Source organism: Bufo bufo, chromosome 4, assembly GCF_905171765.1.
Source record: "Bufo bufo chromosome 4, aBufBuf1.1, whole genome shotgun sequence".
Classification (NCBI taxonomy): Eukaryota; Metazoa; Chordata; class Amphibia; order Anura; family Bufonidae; genus Bufo; species Bufo bufo.
Window position 1 is genome coordinate 379,742,805 of NC_053392.1, and position 17,993 is coordinate 379,760,797.

General features: G+C 42.3%; 1 protein-coding gene across 1 annotated transcript in view; it reads right to left on the minus strand.

The window, feature by feature from the left end:
* The window catches only part of AHI1 (Abelson helper integration site 1), a 231,072-nt gene that overhangs the window by 159,709 nt on the left and 53,370 nt on the right, over positions 1-17,993 (minus strand). Inside the window, exon 14 of the mRNA XM_040429185.1 lies at positions 688-794. Coding sequence (XP_040285119.1) covers positions 688-794 — 107 coding nt within the window. The remainder of the gene's footprint in view (positions 1-687; positions 795-17,993) is intronic.

Sequence of the window (17,993 nt, forward strand, 5' to 3'; positions counted from 1 at the left end):
CCTTGGGCAGAAAGACGAGCAATTACATCAGGTTATAAAACATCATTTTGCAGTGTTCATAAGGTGGACAGGAGTTAGACTTATATGTTTTTAATACTCAATGAAAGGCCTGTGCATGCATATATACAGCTAATTATGCTTATTGGGCCTGTCAGTGTACCTTTAAGTTTATTTAAAAAAAAAAAAAATTATTAGTGCATTAGGGTCATCTTATTTAAATTATAGTCAAAAGGTTTCGTTACTCTTTAAAAGCTATGGAGGACCATGGGGGCATTTTTTATTACTTCATTTTGGGCTAAAAATCAGTTTTCCAATTGGTCTTTATTATAAATGTTCAGCAGTTTTTATTTTCAGAGCAGCAGGCTTTCTGTTAACAGTGAGACCTGACTGCTCATGTGCAGCACATATCTTAGAACTCCTTATAGCTCAATTCAGTCAGAGCTGCTGACACTCTGCAGTAGTACACAGAAGCCCACAGCTGTGCATGGAAAATGGTGGAAATTTTTAAATAAAGACCACCTTCAACAATGATTTTTAGCCCAAAAGGGGTAGAATGTAATAATGGAAAAATGCCACCAAAGGTGTCTACAGCCTTTTATTAAAATCTCAGTAAAGGATGTCAAGCTAACAGTTAACTAGATTTATACCATACAAAACTGGACAATTCTCACAACTTGACAATTTTACCTTCAAAATACTCCAGAGCTCGACTGGGTTCTGTTGGGAACTTCTGCTGATGCCTGTATTCCACATGATAATCCGCCCCGAGCTGTCTCCAGAAAACATGTGAAGTCCTAAGTTGAAGGGAAATAACATGGACATAAGGTTTATAGTTATCTGGTTTTGAACCACTTATGGGATATTCACATAGGCCTAGTAAAATGCTGCTGGGTCAAAACTCCCAACATACAACCACAAGTGTTCTACCATGGTTTAGCACTGTAGTCTTTGGTTACTCTTATGCATACAGAATAAACATGTTAAAATACACCCAATACAATATTTCCTTCAACCAAGTGCATCCCAAAATATTGTATATAATATTGACCGTTTCTGTTTTTCATGGGACATCTCTGTGACCCAGACCACAAAAAAAGTTGTTTCATAGCAGTTTTAGGGGCATTGATGGGCAGATCGCAAAATATGCATGTATACTATTGGGGACATTTATAAAAATCTGGTGAGCCAGTTTTCATCTGTTAAAGGGGTTATCCGACACTAGCAAATTCTCCCCCATATGCCGGGCCCCTCACACTGATTCTACTTACCTGGCTCCCCGTGTCACTCCTGGTCCCCGCTGCTGCTTCTCCCTGTGCGCGGATGAAAATATCTGGTGTCAGGGGGAGCAGCCAATGGCAGGCGGTGACAAGGACAAGCCTCCCTAGCATCACCCGCAATGCTAGGGAAGCTCGTCCCCGTCACCGCCGGGAGCCAGGTAAGTAGAATCAGCATATGGGGGAGCATTTGTTAGTGTAGAATAACCCATTTAAAATGCCGCTAGTGCTGGCACACTCGACTTTTTGCGCAACAACTTTTGGCCTTCTGCACCACTTTCAAAAGTGGACTGGGATTAAGGCCTTCAGTCTCAATTATCTTCTGAGACAGTCACAAAATTCACTAAAATGCCGCAATTCTAAACCAGGCAAACCCCAGGTGTACTTTCACAGATCCGTAAACCACACAGCACTTGCGCCAAATTCATTACTACCGTTCGGCATTTCATAAATTAGGCACAGCAGCACAAACGAATGAAAAACGTAAAAATGACACAAAAAACACTGCAAATGATAGATTCCCCCTTTCTCTTTATAAACCGGTTTGTGTAATAGAATTCAAGCTCTCATTCTTAATACGCCACCATAGATTGGGAATATGGTCATTCAGTCCTGCATCTGGTAAATGTTACAGAAATTAACATGTATTTTATACTTTATTTCTTAAGCAAATTAACTTTTTCCCTTAAGACGATAGTCTATTGTTACCTTTTGCACACATTCAGCATCCTGAACTGAAAGACAGATTCACCTGTGAGAAAGCCAAAACCAACACAGGGAGAAGTTTACTGAATATCCCTGGGGATATTTTACTCATGTTTAAATATGGGCACCTGTCTAAAGCAGACTTAATTATACTCTTTCAAGCTATGTACCCATGAATACATTCCCTTGGACTACAGAAGAGCACATTATACAGTTACTTTTTTCCCTTCATTAGGAGTAACCTGTGAGAGAGAAGAAGGAAGACAACACAAAGAACCCAGCTTTATAATCTAAAAGAAATTACACCGTTCCATACATTTGACAGAAGCCAAAAAGAGTGTCCTTTTGGCCTCTGTTGGGCCGGTATACATCAGGCCTTTTTTGGTTTTACGGTATGGAACCATTCAACAGACTGTGCTATTCCATAAAGAAATATTATGGACATTTCCCACTAAATGCCTATAGGGTGGTATATGTTGCAGTGGATGTCCCTCTTTCAAGACAAGTCATTTTCAAGGGGACGTGCTGAATTACTTCTATAAATATATCAGTGAGCATTATATACAATACAGACCAAAAGTTTGGACACACCTTCTCATTCAAAGAGTTTTCTTTATTTTCATGACTATGAAAATTGTAGATTCACACACTGAAGGCATCAAAACTATGAATTAACACATGTGGAATTATATACATAACAAACAAGTGTGAAACAACTGAAAATATGTCATATTCTAGGTTCTTCAAAGTAGCCACCTTTTGCTTTGATTACTGCTTTGCACACTCTTGGCATTCTCTTGATGAGCTTCAAGAGGTAGTCCCCTGAAATGGTTTTCACTTCACAGGTGTGCCCTGTCAGGTTTAATAAGTGGGATTTCTTGCCTTATAAATGGGGTTGGGACCATCAGTGGTGTTGAGGAGAAGTCAGGTGGATACACAGCTGATAGTCCTACTGAATAGACTGTTAGAATTTGTATTATGGCAAGAAAAAAGCAGCTAAGTAAAGAAAAACGAGTGGCCATCATTACTTTAAAAAATGAAGGTCAGTCAGTCAGCCGAAAAATTGGGAAAACTTTGAAAGTAAGGGCTATTTGACCATGAAGGAGAGTGATGGGGTGCTGCGCCAGATGACCTGGCCTCCACAGTCACCGGACCTGAACCCAATCGAGATGGTTTGGGGTGAGCTGGACTGCAGAGTGAAGGCAAAAGGGCCAACAAGTGCTAAGCATCTCTGGGAACTCCTTCAAGACTGTTGGAAGACCATTTCAGGGGACTACCTCTTGAAGCTCATCAAGAGAATGCCAAGAGCGTGCAAAGCAGTAATCAAAGCAAAAGGTGGCTACTTTGAAGAACCTAGAATATGACATATTTTCAGTTGTTTCACACTTGTTTGTGATGTATATAATTCCACATGTGTTAATTCATAGTTTTGATGCCTTCATAGTCATGAAAATAAAGAAAACTCTTTGAATGAGAAGGTGTGTCCAAACTTTTGGTCTGTACTGTATACTAGGGCTGCAGCTAACGATTATTTGAATAATCGATTAGTTGTCGATAATTTCATCGATTAATCGATTACTCGGGAAAAAACACTAAAATGAAAAAAAAAGGGGGTTTATATGATTCTACTTAAAAAATTAGGTTCAAAGGCCATATTAAAACAAATTGTGGATGGCACTGTTATGGAGGATCTGTGGATGACACTGTTACGGAGGGGCTCTGTGGATGGCACTGTTATGGAGGGGCTCTGTGGATGGCACTGTTATGGGGGGGGATCTGTGGATGGCATTGTTATGGAGGGGCTCTGTGGATGGCACTGTTACGGAGGGGCTCTGTGGATGGCCCTGTCATGGAGGGGCTCTGTGGATGGCCCTGTTATGGGGGGGGGGGGGGGGTCTGTGGATGGCCCTGTTATGGGGGGGCGATCTGTGGGTGGCACTGTTATGGGGGGATCTGTGGGTGGCACTGTTATGGAGGGAATCTGTGGGTGGCCCTGTTATGGAGGGAATCTGTGGGTGGCCCTGTTATGGAGGGAATCTGTGGGTGGCACAGTTATGGAGGGGATCTGTGGATGGCACTGTTATGGGAGGGGGATCTGTGCACTGTTATGGGAGGGGGATCTGTGCACTGTTATGGGAGGGGAATCTGTGGATGGCACTGTTATGGGGAGGGGGATCTGTGGATGACACTGTTAAGGGGAGGGGGACCTATGGATGACCATGCTATAGGGGGATCTATGGATGACACTATATAGCATCTTATGCTGTATGTCTCATCCACAGATCTCCCCCATAACAGTGCCATTCACAGATCCCCTCCCATAACAGTGCCATACACAGATCCCCTCCATACCAGTGCCATCCACAGATGCCCCTCCCCATAACAGTGCCATCCACAGATCCCCCTGCCCATAACAGCCCCGGCCCCGCCGCTCACAGCAGTATTCCTTATCCGGCAGTAACTTTTACTTTAAATCACTGCATCTTTATTAACTTACAGTGAAGCTCCAGTAACAGGCAGAGCAAGCGGCGGCGTAACTTCACTTACTCACGTGACGCGCCTGCTCCGCCCACCTTATGAATGAAGCAGGCGGAGCGTGCGCGTCACGTGAGTAAGTGACGTTACGCCGCCGGCCTCTCTGCCTGTTACTGGAGCTTCATTGTAAGGTAATAAAGATGCGGTGATTTAAAGTTCAAGGACCCGCAGGCATAGCGCCTGACCGCCCGCATAGCAACGAATTGGCTGATTATTTGATGACAACGAATCCAGTTATCGAATATTATCGATAACGTACAAACCGGATTCCAAAAAAGTTGGGACACTATACAAATCGTGAATAAAAACTGAACGCAATGATGTGGAGGTGCCAACTTCTAATATTTTATTCAGAATAGAACATAAATCACGGAGCAAAAGTTTAAACTGAGAAAATGTACCATTTTAAGGGAAAAATATGTTGAATCAGAATTTCATGGTGTCAACAAATCCCCCAAAAATTGGGACAAGGCCATTTTCACCACTGTGTGGCATCTCCCGTTCTTCTTACAACACTCAACAGACTTCTGGGGACCGAGGAGACCAGTTTCTCAAGTTTAGAAATATGAATGCTCTCCCATTCTTGTCTAATACAGGCCTCTAACTGTTCAATCGTCTTGGGCCTTCTTTGTTGCACCTTCCTCTTTATGATGTGCCAAATGTTCTCTATAGATGAAAGATCTGGACTGCAGACTGGCCATTTCAGTACCCGGATCCTTCTCCTACGCAGCCATGATGTGGTCTGGCATTATCTTGTTGAAAAATGCAGGGTCTTCCCTGAAAGAGATGACGTCTGGATGGGAGCATATGTTGTTCTAGAACCTGAATATATTTTTCTGCATTGATGGTGCCTTTCCAGACATGCAAGCTGCCCATGCCACACGCACTCATGCAACCCCATACCATCAGAGATGCAGGCTTCTGAACTGAGCGTTGATAACAACTTGGGTTGTCCTTGTCCTCTTTGGTCCGGGTGACATGGCGTCCCAGATTTCCAAAAAGAACTTCGAATTGTGACTTGTCTGACCACAGAACAGTCTTCCATTTTGTCACACTCCATTTTAAATGATCCCTGGCCCAGTGAAAACGGCTGAGCTTGTGGATCTTGCTTAGAAATGGCTGCTTCTTTGCACTGTAGAGTTTCAGCTGGCAACGGCGGATGGCACGGTGGATTGTGTTCACTGACAATGGTTTCTGGAAGTATTCCTGAGCCCATTCTGTGATTTCCTTTACAGTAGCATTCCTGTTTGTGGTGCAGTGTCGTTTAAGGGCCCGGAGATCACGGGCATCCAGTATGGTTTTACGGCCTTGACCCTTACGCACAGAGATTGTTCCAGATTCTCTGAATCTTCGGATGATGTTATGCACAGTTGATGATGATAGATGCAAAGTCTTTGCAATTTTTCGCTGGGTAACACCTTTCTGATATTGCTCCACTATCTTTCTGCGCAACATTGTGGGAATTGGTGATCCTCTACCCATCTTGGCTTCTGAGAGACACTGCCACTCTGAGAAGCTCTTTTTATACCCAATCATGTTACCAATTGACCTAATTAGTGTTATTTGGTCTTCCAGCTCTTCGTTATGCTTAAATTTACTTTTTCCAGCCTCTTATTGCTACTTGTCCCAACTTTTTTGGGATTTGTTGACACCGTGAAATTTTGAATCAACGTATTTTTCCTTTAAAATGATACATTTACTCTGATTAAACGTTTGATCTGTCATCTACGTTCTATTACAAATAAAATATTGACATTTGCCATCTCCACATCATTGCATTCAGTTTTTATTCACAATTTGTTTAGTGTCCCAACTTTTTTGGAATCCGGTTTGTAGATTAATCGTTGCAGCCCAAATATATACACTGAGAAAAAAATATAAACGCAACACTTTTGGTTTTGCTCCCATTTTGCATGAGCTGAACTCAAAGTTCTGAAACATTTTCTACATACACAAAAGACCCATTACTCTCAAATATACTGTTCACAAATCTGTCTAAATCTGTGTTAGTGAGCACTTTGCCGAGATAATCCATCCCACCTCACAGGAAAAAAATAGAACATGTCCTATTCTTGTCCGCAATTGAGCAGTTCTATGGGGGGTGCCTGCCAGGTGTATTGCGGATCCGCAATGCACTACAAACGTGTGAATGGAGAGACACTTTTCTAAAATCCTATACTGAAACTGGAGTGGATAAATCCCTTGTAAGTTTTAAAAGCTGACTGTCATTAAGGGTACATTCACACGACCGTATAATTTTATCCGCGTTGGATCCGCATCTGTTCCCCATTTTTTCCGGAATACATGCGGATCCATTCATTCCTATGGGTGAATAAAATGTGCGGACAACATTCAGTATATTGTCCGCATCAGTGTTTCTGCATTTCTAGTCCGCAAAAATATAAAGCTTGTACTACTATTGTCCACAGCCCCTTTCAAGTCAATGGATCCGCAAATTGCGGATGACATACGAATGGTTTCTGTGTGTCATCCGTTTTTTGTGGATCCGTTTTCGTATTATTGAAGGCCTTAATAATTCTTTTGTTTTCTCGCTCTTGTTTTTTCCGGTTCGCAAACATACGAAACACAAGCGGAAGTCATTCATCTGCAAAATTCGGACACACGGTTTCGTTATTTGCGGACCGCAAAACGGAAAGGATTACACACGGTCGTGTGAATGTACCCTTAATCAGTATATTCTAAGACAGCCAGGTATGGTTTTAAATTATACAAAGTCTGTGAGAGAAGCACAGGTTAGACAGGCGGCTTCAAAGTTTATGAGGGCAAGGACCATGACACAAATCCCCCAGGATGCCCAGGAACCCTTGATGCCGGTGGAAAATCATCTGGGACCTAATGGAACCACTTCTTCACAAGGTCTACAGACTGTACATGGACAACTTTTACTGTAGTGTACCACTATTTAAAAATCTTTATGCTGCTAAAAAAGGGACCTGTGGGGCTGTCCTCAGGAACCAAAAAGGATTGCCACCACAACTTCTCTCAAGGAGCCTAGCAAAGGGGAAATCATTTGCTTTAACAAGTGATGAAATCCAAGCACTTAAGTGCAATGACCACAAAGAAGTGCTAATGCTAAGCATTTTACACACTGACGTAGTGACCGTAAGGGGGAGAAAAGCTACTGTGGACAGAGAACAGGTTCATGGGGGATATTGATATCTCTGATCAGGCTCTCCATCTTCTAATATACAGTTGCAAGAAAAAGTATGTGAACCCTTTGGAATGATATGGATTTCTGCACAAATTGGTGATAAAATTTGATCTGATCTTCATCTAAGTCACAACAATAGACAATCACAGTCTGCTTAAAGTAATAACACACAAAGAATTAAATGTTACCATGTTTTTATTGAACACACTATGCAAACATTAACAGTGCAGGTGGAAAAAGTATGTGAACCCCTAGACTAATGACATCTCCAAGAGCTAATTGGAGTGAGGTGTCAGCCAACTGGAGTCCAATCAATGAGATGAGATTGGAGGTGTTGGTTACAGCTGCCCTGCCCTATAAAAAACACACACCAGTTCTGGGTTTGCTTTTCACAAGAAGCATTGCCCGATGTGAATGATGCCTCGCACAAAAGAGCTTTCAGAAGACCTACGATTAAGAATTGTTGACTTGCATAAAGCTGAAAAGGGTTATAAAAGTATCTCCAAAAGCCTTGCTGTTCATCAGTCCACGGTAAGACAAATTGTCTATAAATTGAGAAAGTTCAGCACTGCTGCTACTCTCCCTAGGAGTAGCCGTCCAGTAAATATGACTGCAAGAGCACAGCGCAGACTGCTCAATGAGGTGAAGAAGAATCCTAGAGTGTCAGCTAAAGACTGTATCTAGCATATGCTAACATCCCTGTTAGCGAATCTACGATACGTAAAACACTAAACAAGAATGGATTTCATGGGAGAATACCACAGAGGAAGCCACTGCTGTCCAAAAAAAACATTGCTGCACGTTTACAGTTTGCACAAGAGCACCTGGATGTCCCACAGCAGTACTGGCAAAATATTCTATGGACAGATGAAACCAAAGTTGAGTTGTTTGGAAGAAACACACAACACTACGTGTGGAGAAAAAGAGGCACAGCACACCAACATCAAAACCTCATCCCAACTGTGAAGTATGGTTGTGCGGGCATCATGGTTTGGGGCTGCTTTGCTGTTTCAGGGCCTGGACAGATTGCCATCATCGAAGGAAAAATGAATTCCCAAGTTTATCAAGACATTTTGCAGGAGAACTTAAGGCCATCTGTCCACCAGCTGAAGCTCAACAGAAGATGGGTGTTGCAACAGGACAACAATCCAAATCATAGAAGTAAATCAACAACAGAATGGCTTAAACAGAAGAAAATACGCCTTCTGGAGTGGCCCAGTCCGAGTCCTGACCTCAACCCGATTGAGATGACCTCAAGAAAGAGAACTGAAACCGTTCTGTAAAGAGGAATGGTCAAGAATTACTCCTGACCGTTGTGCACGTCTGATCTGCAACTACAGGAAATGTTTGGTTGAAGTTATTGCTGCCAAATGAGGTTTAACCAGTTAATAAATCCAAGGGTTCATATACTTTTTCCACCTGCACTGTGAATGTTTACATGGTGTGTTCAATAAAAACATGGTAACATTTAATTATTTGTGTGTTATTAGTTTAAGCAGACTGATTGTCTATTATTGTGACTTAGGCCTCTTTCACACTTGCGTTGTCCGGATCCGTCGTGTACTCCATTTGCCGGAGGTGCTCGCCGGATCCGTAACACCGCAAGTGAACTGAAAGTGTTACTATGGCAGCCAGGACGCTATTAAAGTCCTGGTTGCCGTAGTAGTAGGGAGCGGGGGAGCAGTATACTTACCGTCCGTGCGGCTCCCGGGGCGCTCCAGAATGACGTCAGAGCGGCCCATGCGCATGGATGACGTGATCCATGCGATCACGTCATCCATGCGTGTGGGGCGCCCTGACATCACTCTGAAGCGCCCCGGGAGCCGCACGGACGGTAAGTATACTGCTCCCCACTACACTTTACCATGGCAAACAGGACTTTAGCGTCCTGGCAGCCATGGTAACCATTCAGAAAAAGCTAAACGTCGGATCCGGTAATGCGCCAAAACGACGTTTAGCTTAAGGCCGAATCCGGATTAATGCCTTTCAATGGGCATTAATTCTGGATCCGGCCTTGCGGCAAGTGTTTAGGATTTTTGGCCGGAGCAAAAAGCACAGCATACTGCGGTATTTTCTCCGGCCAAAAAACGTTCCGGTCCGGAACTGAAGACATCCTGATGCATCCTGAACGGATTTCTCTCCATTCAGAATGCATAGGGATAATCCTGATCAGGATTCTTCCGGCATAGAGCCCCGACGACGGAACTCTATGCCGGAACAAAACAACGCAAGTGTGAAAGAGCCCTTAGATGAAGATCAGATCACATTTTATGACCAATTTGTGCAGAAATCCATATCATTCCAAAGGGTTCACATAGCTTTATACAGTTGCAAGAAAAAGTAAGTGTGTGTATGTATGTATGTATGTATGTATGTATGTCCGCGAAAGGAATCCGCACCGTCGCATTTACAATCACGAAATTTGGCACACAGGTACATCAGGTGTCCGGGAAGGATTTAAACCGGGTCTCGGCTCTCTAGCACGCACCGTCCCCGAGATATTCACAAAAAATTCAAATATGGCACATCACATGACCTACATTAGCCAATAGAAGCCTGCAGATCTTTCTCTTCATATCTTAACTTCATATCACAACTGCCATACACACGGTCACATGTCCCTTATCAGCCAATAGAAGCTCACAGGCCCCTATTCTCCACATACACACAGTTTTACACCAGGTTTCCATAACAACCCAGCCATTTTTCTTCACTGCTGCAGGTCAGCTACTGCAAGCAGTGTTTTGGTGTCCGCATCCAGAGCGGAATGGAGGCGGAACGGATCCAAACTGATGCATTCTGAACAGATCTTTATCCATTCAGAATGCATTGGGGCTGAACTGATCCGTTTTGAACCGTTTGTGAGAGCCCTTAAACGGATCTCACAAACGGAATTCAAAACGCCATTGCCTAAGTAGCCTAACTGAGTGACTGGTACTTTTACTATGTGCAGGTCGTCTAAGAAGCCTTATCTCTAAACTACTAAGAGGTCATAAACACTTATTTAAAGGTCTTCTGTCACCCCCAAAACACATTTTTCATTTTTGGGCTTGTTAAAATCCTTATTGAACGACTATTCCCTATATAGGGCTCTTACCTTGGTCTGTGGCTTCGTTTTATTAAAAATCAATCTTTTAAAATATGCAAATGACTTCACTACCAGCAAGTAGGGCGTCTACTTGCTGGTAGCCGCCGCATCCTCTTTTAAAAAAAACGCCCCCTCCTCCTGTTGATTGACAGGGCCAGCGAGCGCTCTCCTCCTCCGGCTGGCCCTGTCAGCATTTCAAATCCCGCGCCTGTCTTCATTCGGCGCAGGCGCTCTGAGAGAAGGACGCTCGCCTCCTCAGCACTCCCTCAGTGCGCCTGCGCCGATGACGTCTTCTCTTTCGGTGAAAAAGCCCAAAAACCCAAAAATTAAAAATGTGTTTTGGGGGTGACAGAAGCCCTTTAAGCCACCTTCTTATCAGTAAGATAACTGAGCTATAATGAGTGTTTATAAGGTCAGAGATCAGAGATAAGAAGTCCTTCTGCTCCTCAGATGATGGAGAAGATAGAAAATCCCCAGGCAGCTAGTAGAGCATGTCAGCTCTATACAGAAAAAAGGATTCCATATTGTTAATAAAGACCAACTGAAAAATTACTTTTAACTCAAAATAAGTATAATGCAATAATGAATAAAATTGCCCCCAAAGAAGTACATAGCCTTTAAGTCTCATTTATGATGTGCGACTTTTTTAAAAGTTGCATCTCCGCGCCAGGCAACCCCTGGTATACTTTTAAAGACATAGGCCTACACCATACTGCACTTGTACCAACAAACAGGTGCAAGTTTGGTATTGTGCATAGGAGGGATAGATTTTTTTAAAGTTATTTTGTCCAGTAATTTATGCTCTTATGCTTTGAAATCGTATATTTACTTTTGTGTCAGATTTCAGCAAAAAAAATAAAAAAAATAAAAAAAATAAAACAAAGGGTAAACTATATCCACTGGCATGTAGATTTGGGTGTGAAGTCATGCAAATAGTGTGCTTTAGGGAGGTTTATTCTTCAACTTTTCTGCTTTGGTCAGCAAAGTGATATCAGGTCATATCCAGTTTTTGAAAATATTATTTCATTTTTAAATCTAAAATACAACGTATTTTAAATGATATACTAGACTAAAAAAAATAACACGCACCAACATATCTGGTATCCGTGTTATCAGAACAAACACAGAAATAAATCTAGAGGCATACAGAAGTAAAAAGTCAATTTTTTGAAAAACATTTAGAAAAAAAACAAAACAGATATAAGAATATCCAAAATATGTATAATATATACAAAAGCCACGTTTCTCCCGAGAATACATAAAATTCCCACAAATATTTACCATTTTAAATACAGGCTTAGCAAAACTGCTCATTTTGCTATGGTTATTAAAGGGGTTGTGTCACTTCAGCAAATTGCATTTTTAATGTAGAGAAAGTTAATACAACCCACTTAATAATGTATCGCGATTCTCCATATTGCTTCCTTTGCGGGTTCATTTATTTTTCCACCGCATTATACACTTCTCGTTTCCAGGGGTTACGACCACCGCTGAAGCACAGATATGAGGTGACCAAAACGAGAGCTCTGTGCATGCTCCCATATCCCCGGACACTAGAAAGGACGGAGCTTTTTCCTATAGTGTACAAGCACGGCCACCGCTACTGGAATACGGTAAGGTCAAAACCTGTGGAAACGAGCAGTATATAATGTGATGGGAAAAATATATTGTAGTTAGGTTTAACTACAAATTTAGCTTTGCTTGGCTTCTACAACTGCATGTACACACCAACTTTCACTGGTCATAAATCAGCTTAGGCTACTTTCACACTTGCGGCAGAGAGATCCGGCAAGCAGTTCCGTCGCCGGAACTGCCTGCCGGATCAGGCAAAATGTATGCTAACTGATGGCATTAGTAAGACTGATCAGGATCCTAATCAGTCTTAAAAATGCCTGATCAGTCGAAAAAATGCATTGAAATGCCGGATCCTTCTTTCCGGTGTCATCCGGCAAAAACGGATCCGGCATTTATTTTTTCACCTTTTTTAAAGTCTGCGCATGCGCATACCGGAAGGACGGATCCGGCATTCCGGTATTCTGAATGCCGGATCCGGCACTAATACATTCCTATGGGAAAAAATGCCTGATCCGGCATTCAGGCAAGTCTTCAGTTTTTTTAGCCGTAGATAAAACCGTAGCATGCTACGGTTTTCTCTTTTGCCTGATCAGTCAAAACGACTGAACTAAAGACATCCTGATGCAAACTGAACGGATTACTCTCCATTCAGAATGCATGGGGACATACCTGATTAGTTCTTTTCCGGTATAGAGCCCCGAGGACGGAACTGTATGCCGGAAAAGAACAACGCAAGTGTGAAAGTAGCCTTAGAAGTTCTTTCAGAAGGTCAGGGAGGGGTAGATAACTACAGCCATCATGCAGCCAAAGTGACAAATTGGCTAGTGGATGCCTCTCTCCAGCTGTTTGTGTAGTGTATATACAGTCAGGTCCATAAATATTGGGACATCGACACAATTCTAACATTTTTGGCTCTATACACCACCACAATGGATTTGAAAATGAAACGAACAAGATGTGCTTTAACTGCAGACTGTCAGATTTAATTTGAAGGTATTTACATCCAAATCAGGTGAACAGTGTAGGAATTACAACAGTTTGCATATGGGCCTCCCACTTGTTAAGAGACCAAAAAGTAATCGGACATAATAATAATCATAAATCAAACTTTCACTTTTTAACCCCTTCAACCCCGGTCCTGTTTTCACCTTTCTGCCCAGGCCATTTTTTGAAAATCTGATATGTGTGACTTTATGTGGTAATAACTTTAAAACACTTTTACTTATACGGGCCATTCTGAGATTGTTTTCTCATCACATATCGTACTTCATGACACTGGTGAAATGGAGTAAAAAAAAATATATTTTTTATTTATAAAAAAAATACCAAATTTTCTAAAAATTTGGAAACATTTCCAAATTTCAATTTCTCTACTTTTATAATAGATAGTAATACCTCCAAAAATAGTAATTACTTTATATTCCCCATATGTCTACTTCATGTTTGGATCATTTTGAAAATGACATTTTATATTTTTGGGGTGTTGGAAGGCTTAGAAGTTTAGAAGCAAATCTTAACATTTTTAACAATATTTCCAAAACCTACATTTTTCATGATCAGTTCAGTTATGAAGTCACTTTCTGGGGCTTACATATTAGAAACCACCCATAAATCATTTTAGAAACTACACCCCTCAAGGTATTCAAAACTGATTTTACAAACTTTGTTAACCCTTTAGGTGTTCCACAAGAGTGAATGGCAAATGGAGATGAAATTTCTGAATTTCACTTTTTTGGCAGATTTTTCATTTTAATCCATTTGTTCCAGTAGCAAAGCAAGGGGTTAAAAGCCAAACAAAACTCAAAATCTATTACCCTGAATCTGGGGTTTACAGAAACACCCCATGTGTGCTCAAAAACGGATGTATGTGCGCACAGCAGGCTTCATAGTGGAAGGAGCATCATATGGCTTTTGGAGAGCGGATTTAGCTGGAATGGTAATTGGGAGCTATGTCACATGTGAAGGTGGCCCTACAGTGGAAAAAAAATAAAAGTCACGCCATTCTGGAAACTACACCCCTCAAGGAATATTTCAAGGTGTGTAGTGAGCACTTTGACCCATCAGGCGTTTCACAGAATTAGTAAACGCTTGGCTATGAAAATGAAAAATTTATATTTTTTCCATAAAAAGTTGCTTTACACCCACATTTTTCAATTTCACAAGGGGTAACAGGACAAAATGCACCCCACATTTTGTTCCTCATTTCCCCCCGAATACGCCAATATGTGCTCATAAAAAGATGTATGGGTGCATGGCAGGGTCCAAAAGGGAAGTAGCGCCATAGGGCTTTTGGAGGACAGCTTTTGCAGGATTGACTTTTGGGAACTATGTCGCATATAAAGACACCCTGAGGTACCCCTACAGTTAAAATCCCCAAAAAGTGAGCCCATTCTGGAAACTACACCCTTCAAGGAATATTTCAAGATGTGTAGTGAGAACTTTGTCCTCAAAGGTAAAACATGGAATTGGCTGTGAAAATGAAAAATGTCAATTTTTTAAAGAAAAATGGATTTTAGCCCCAAATATTTCCCTTTCAAAAGGGGGACCTGGAGAAAATGTACCCCCTAATTTATTGCCCATTTTCTCCTGATTACAGCAATACCCCATAAGTGATTGTATACTGCTATATGGGCGTACCACAGGGGTCAGAAGGAAAGGAGCACCAAATGGCTTCTGGAAGGCAGATTTCATCGGAATAATTCACAGGCACCATCTTGCAATTGAACACACCCTTGAGGTACCCCTAGAGTGGAAATCCCCAAAAAGTGACCCCATTCCGGAAACTACACCCCTCAAGGAATATTTCAATGTGTGTAGTGAGCACTTTGACCCATCGAGCGTTTCACAGAATTAGGAAACGCTTGGCTGTGAAAATGAAGAATTACTATTTTTTCCTAAAAAAGTTGCTTTACACCCACATTTTTCAATTTCACAAGTTGTAAAAGGACAAAATGCACCCCACATTTTGTTCCCCATTTCCCCCTGAATACGCCAACACCCAATATGTGCTCATAAAATGATGTATGGGTGCATGGCAGGGTCCAAAATGGAAGTAGCGCCATAGGGCTTTTGGAGGACAGATTTTGCAGGATTGGCTTTTGGGAACTATGTCGCATATAAAGACACCCTGAGGTACCCCTAGAGTGGAAATCCCCAAAAAGTGACCCCATTACGGTAACTACACCCCTCAAGGAATATTTCAATGTGTGTAGTGAGCACTTTGACCCATCGAGCGTTTCACAGAATTAGGAAATGCTCGGCTGTGAAAATGAAAAATTGCTATTTTTTTCCAGAAAAAGTTGCTTTACACCCACATTTTTCAATTTCACAAGGGGTAACAGGACAGAATGCACCCCACATTTTGTTCGCCATTTCCCCCCGAATATGCCAACACCCAATATGTGCTCATAAAATGATGTATGGGTGCATGGCAGGGTTCTAGAGTCAAACAGCTAAATATGGATTTTGCTGACATGACTTGGCAGACATGGATTTTAGCTGCCATGTCGCATTTAAAAAATTTCCAGAGGTCCCCAGAAATGGAAAACCCCAAGAAGTGACCCCATTTTGGAAAGAGCACCCCCGTACGGACATTTTAAGTGGTGGAAAAGGTACTTTTTACCAAACAGGTGTCTCACAGAAGGCAGAAATACTAGAGAGAGGATTTCAAAGCACACATTTGTAAAAATGAAAAAGTACTAGCAGACCCCAATTTTTCACTTTCACAAGGGGTTAAAGGAGAAAATGCACCCCAGTATATGTTCCCCATTTTCTCCCTATTTTGCAAACACCCCATATGTGCTCGTAGCCTGCTGTATTCGCGCATAGCAGGCCGCTACAGGCAAAGTACAAAATATTGTTTTTGCAAGCCTGAATTGGCAGACATGGATCTTAGCTGCCATGTCGCATTTAAAAAATTTCCAGAGGTCCCCAGAAATGAAAAACCCCAAGAAGTGACCCCATTTTGGAAAGAGCACCCCCGTACGGACATTTTAAGTGGTGGAAAGGGTACTTTTTACCAAACAGGTGTCTCACAGAAGGCAGAAATACTAGAGAGAGGATTTCAAAGCACACATTTATAAAGATGAAAAAGTACTAGCAGACCCCAATTTTTCACTTTCACAAGGGGTTAAAGGAGAAAATGCACCCCAGTATATGTTCCCCATTTTCTCCCCATTTTGCAAACACCCCATATGTGCTCGTAGCCTGCTGTATTGGCGCATAGCAGGCCGCTACAGGCAAAGTACAAAATATGTTTTTTGCAGGCCTGAATTGGCAGACATGAATTTTAGCTGCCATGTCGCATTTAATTTTTTTTTTACCAAACTGGTGTCTCACAGAATGGATTATGTAGTGGTTGTTGGAAAGTGGGTATGCAAATGAGGTGGACTAAATCAGAGATATGGAAATATTACAGGGAGCATAAAGGATGAAATTTAATATCCATGGATGAGTGGTAGGTTCGGAAGCATTCTTTCATGCAGAGGCCAGGTTTATCAGGGCAGGTGTCGCACTGATAAATGGTGTCCTTTTGTATTCTCCTTTTGTAACAAACCCAACATTTTTTGCTGTTTGTGGGACTTCACCAGGAAAATGTTGTCCTGGTACAACACGGGCACCATGACCTCCTGAAGTACTCGGGCCCTCCCCTTCCTGACCTTGGAAAATTAGGGCCTTGATTACCGCCTCTTGGAACTGAAGGAAAGTTCCTGTCTGGCCTGCAGTTCTATGTAAAATGTATGCATTGTACATTGCCATCTGTACAATGTATACGGCAAGCTTTTTGTACCACACCTTAGTTTTACGCATGGCACTGTAGGGCTTCAGAACTTGATCGGACAGATCAACCCCTCCCATGTGCCTGTTGTAATCAAGGATGCAGTCAGGCTTGTTGACAGGGGTAGTGGTACTTCGCACTTGGGCAGGAGAACTGGTGTTTGTGTGAATGGTGGTTAGTACAAGGACATCCCTCTTGTCCTTGTACTTAACCGCCAGCCATGTTCTCAAGGAGGAGAGCCTTACTGTCACTTTTCGGAGTAGTTGCCCTACCAGGGATCTAGGGAGCCCTCTCAGATTTTTTCGCACTGTGCCGCAAGCCACAGTACCTCGGGCTTTTAGGGACATGAATAGGGGTATGCTGGTGTAATAGTTATCTACATAGAGGTGATAACCATTATCCAGCAGTGGGTGCAGCAAGTCCCACACAATCTTGCCAGTAACTCCTAGGACGGGGGGGCATTCAGGGGGTTGTATCCGGGAATCTTTCCCCTCATAAACCCGGAAACTGTAGGTGTACCCAGAGGTACTCTCGCACAGCTTGTAAATCTTTATTCCGTACCGTGCCCGCTTGCTGGGCAGGTACTGGCGAAATTTAACCCTTCCTTTAAAATGTACAAGGGACTCGTCTAAACTAATTTCTTTTGCTGGGGTGAACACTTTTGACAGGGAATGGGGATCTGAAACAGCTGCAGATGAGCCAAAAATCACTACAGCTGTTCCAGATGTTGTTCTTTTTCTTCTTTTTCAAAGCACTGAGTGAAAAGCAGTGATTTATGTGGTAGTACCACAAGTCCCAGCCGACAACGAGCAGCACAGATCCTCTCTGCAAGCAGTCACCAAGCTAGAATGGCTGCCTGCAGAGAGG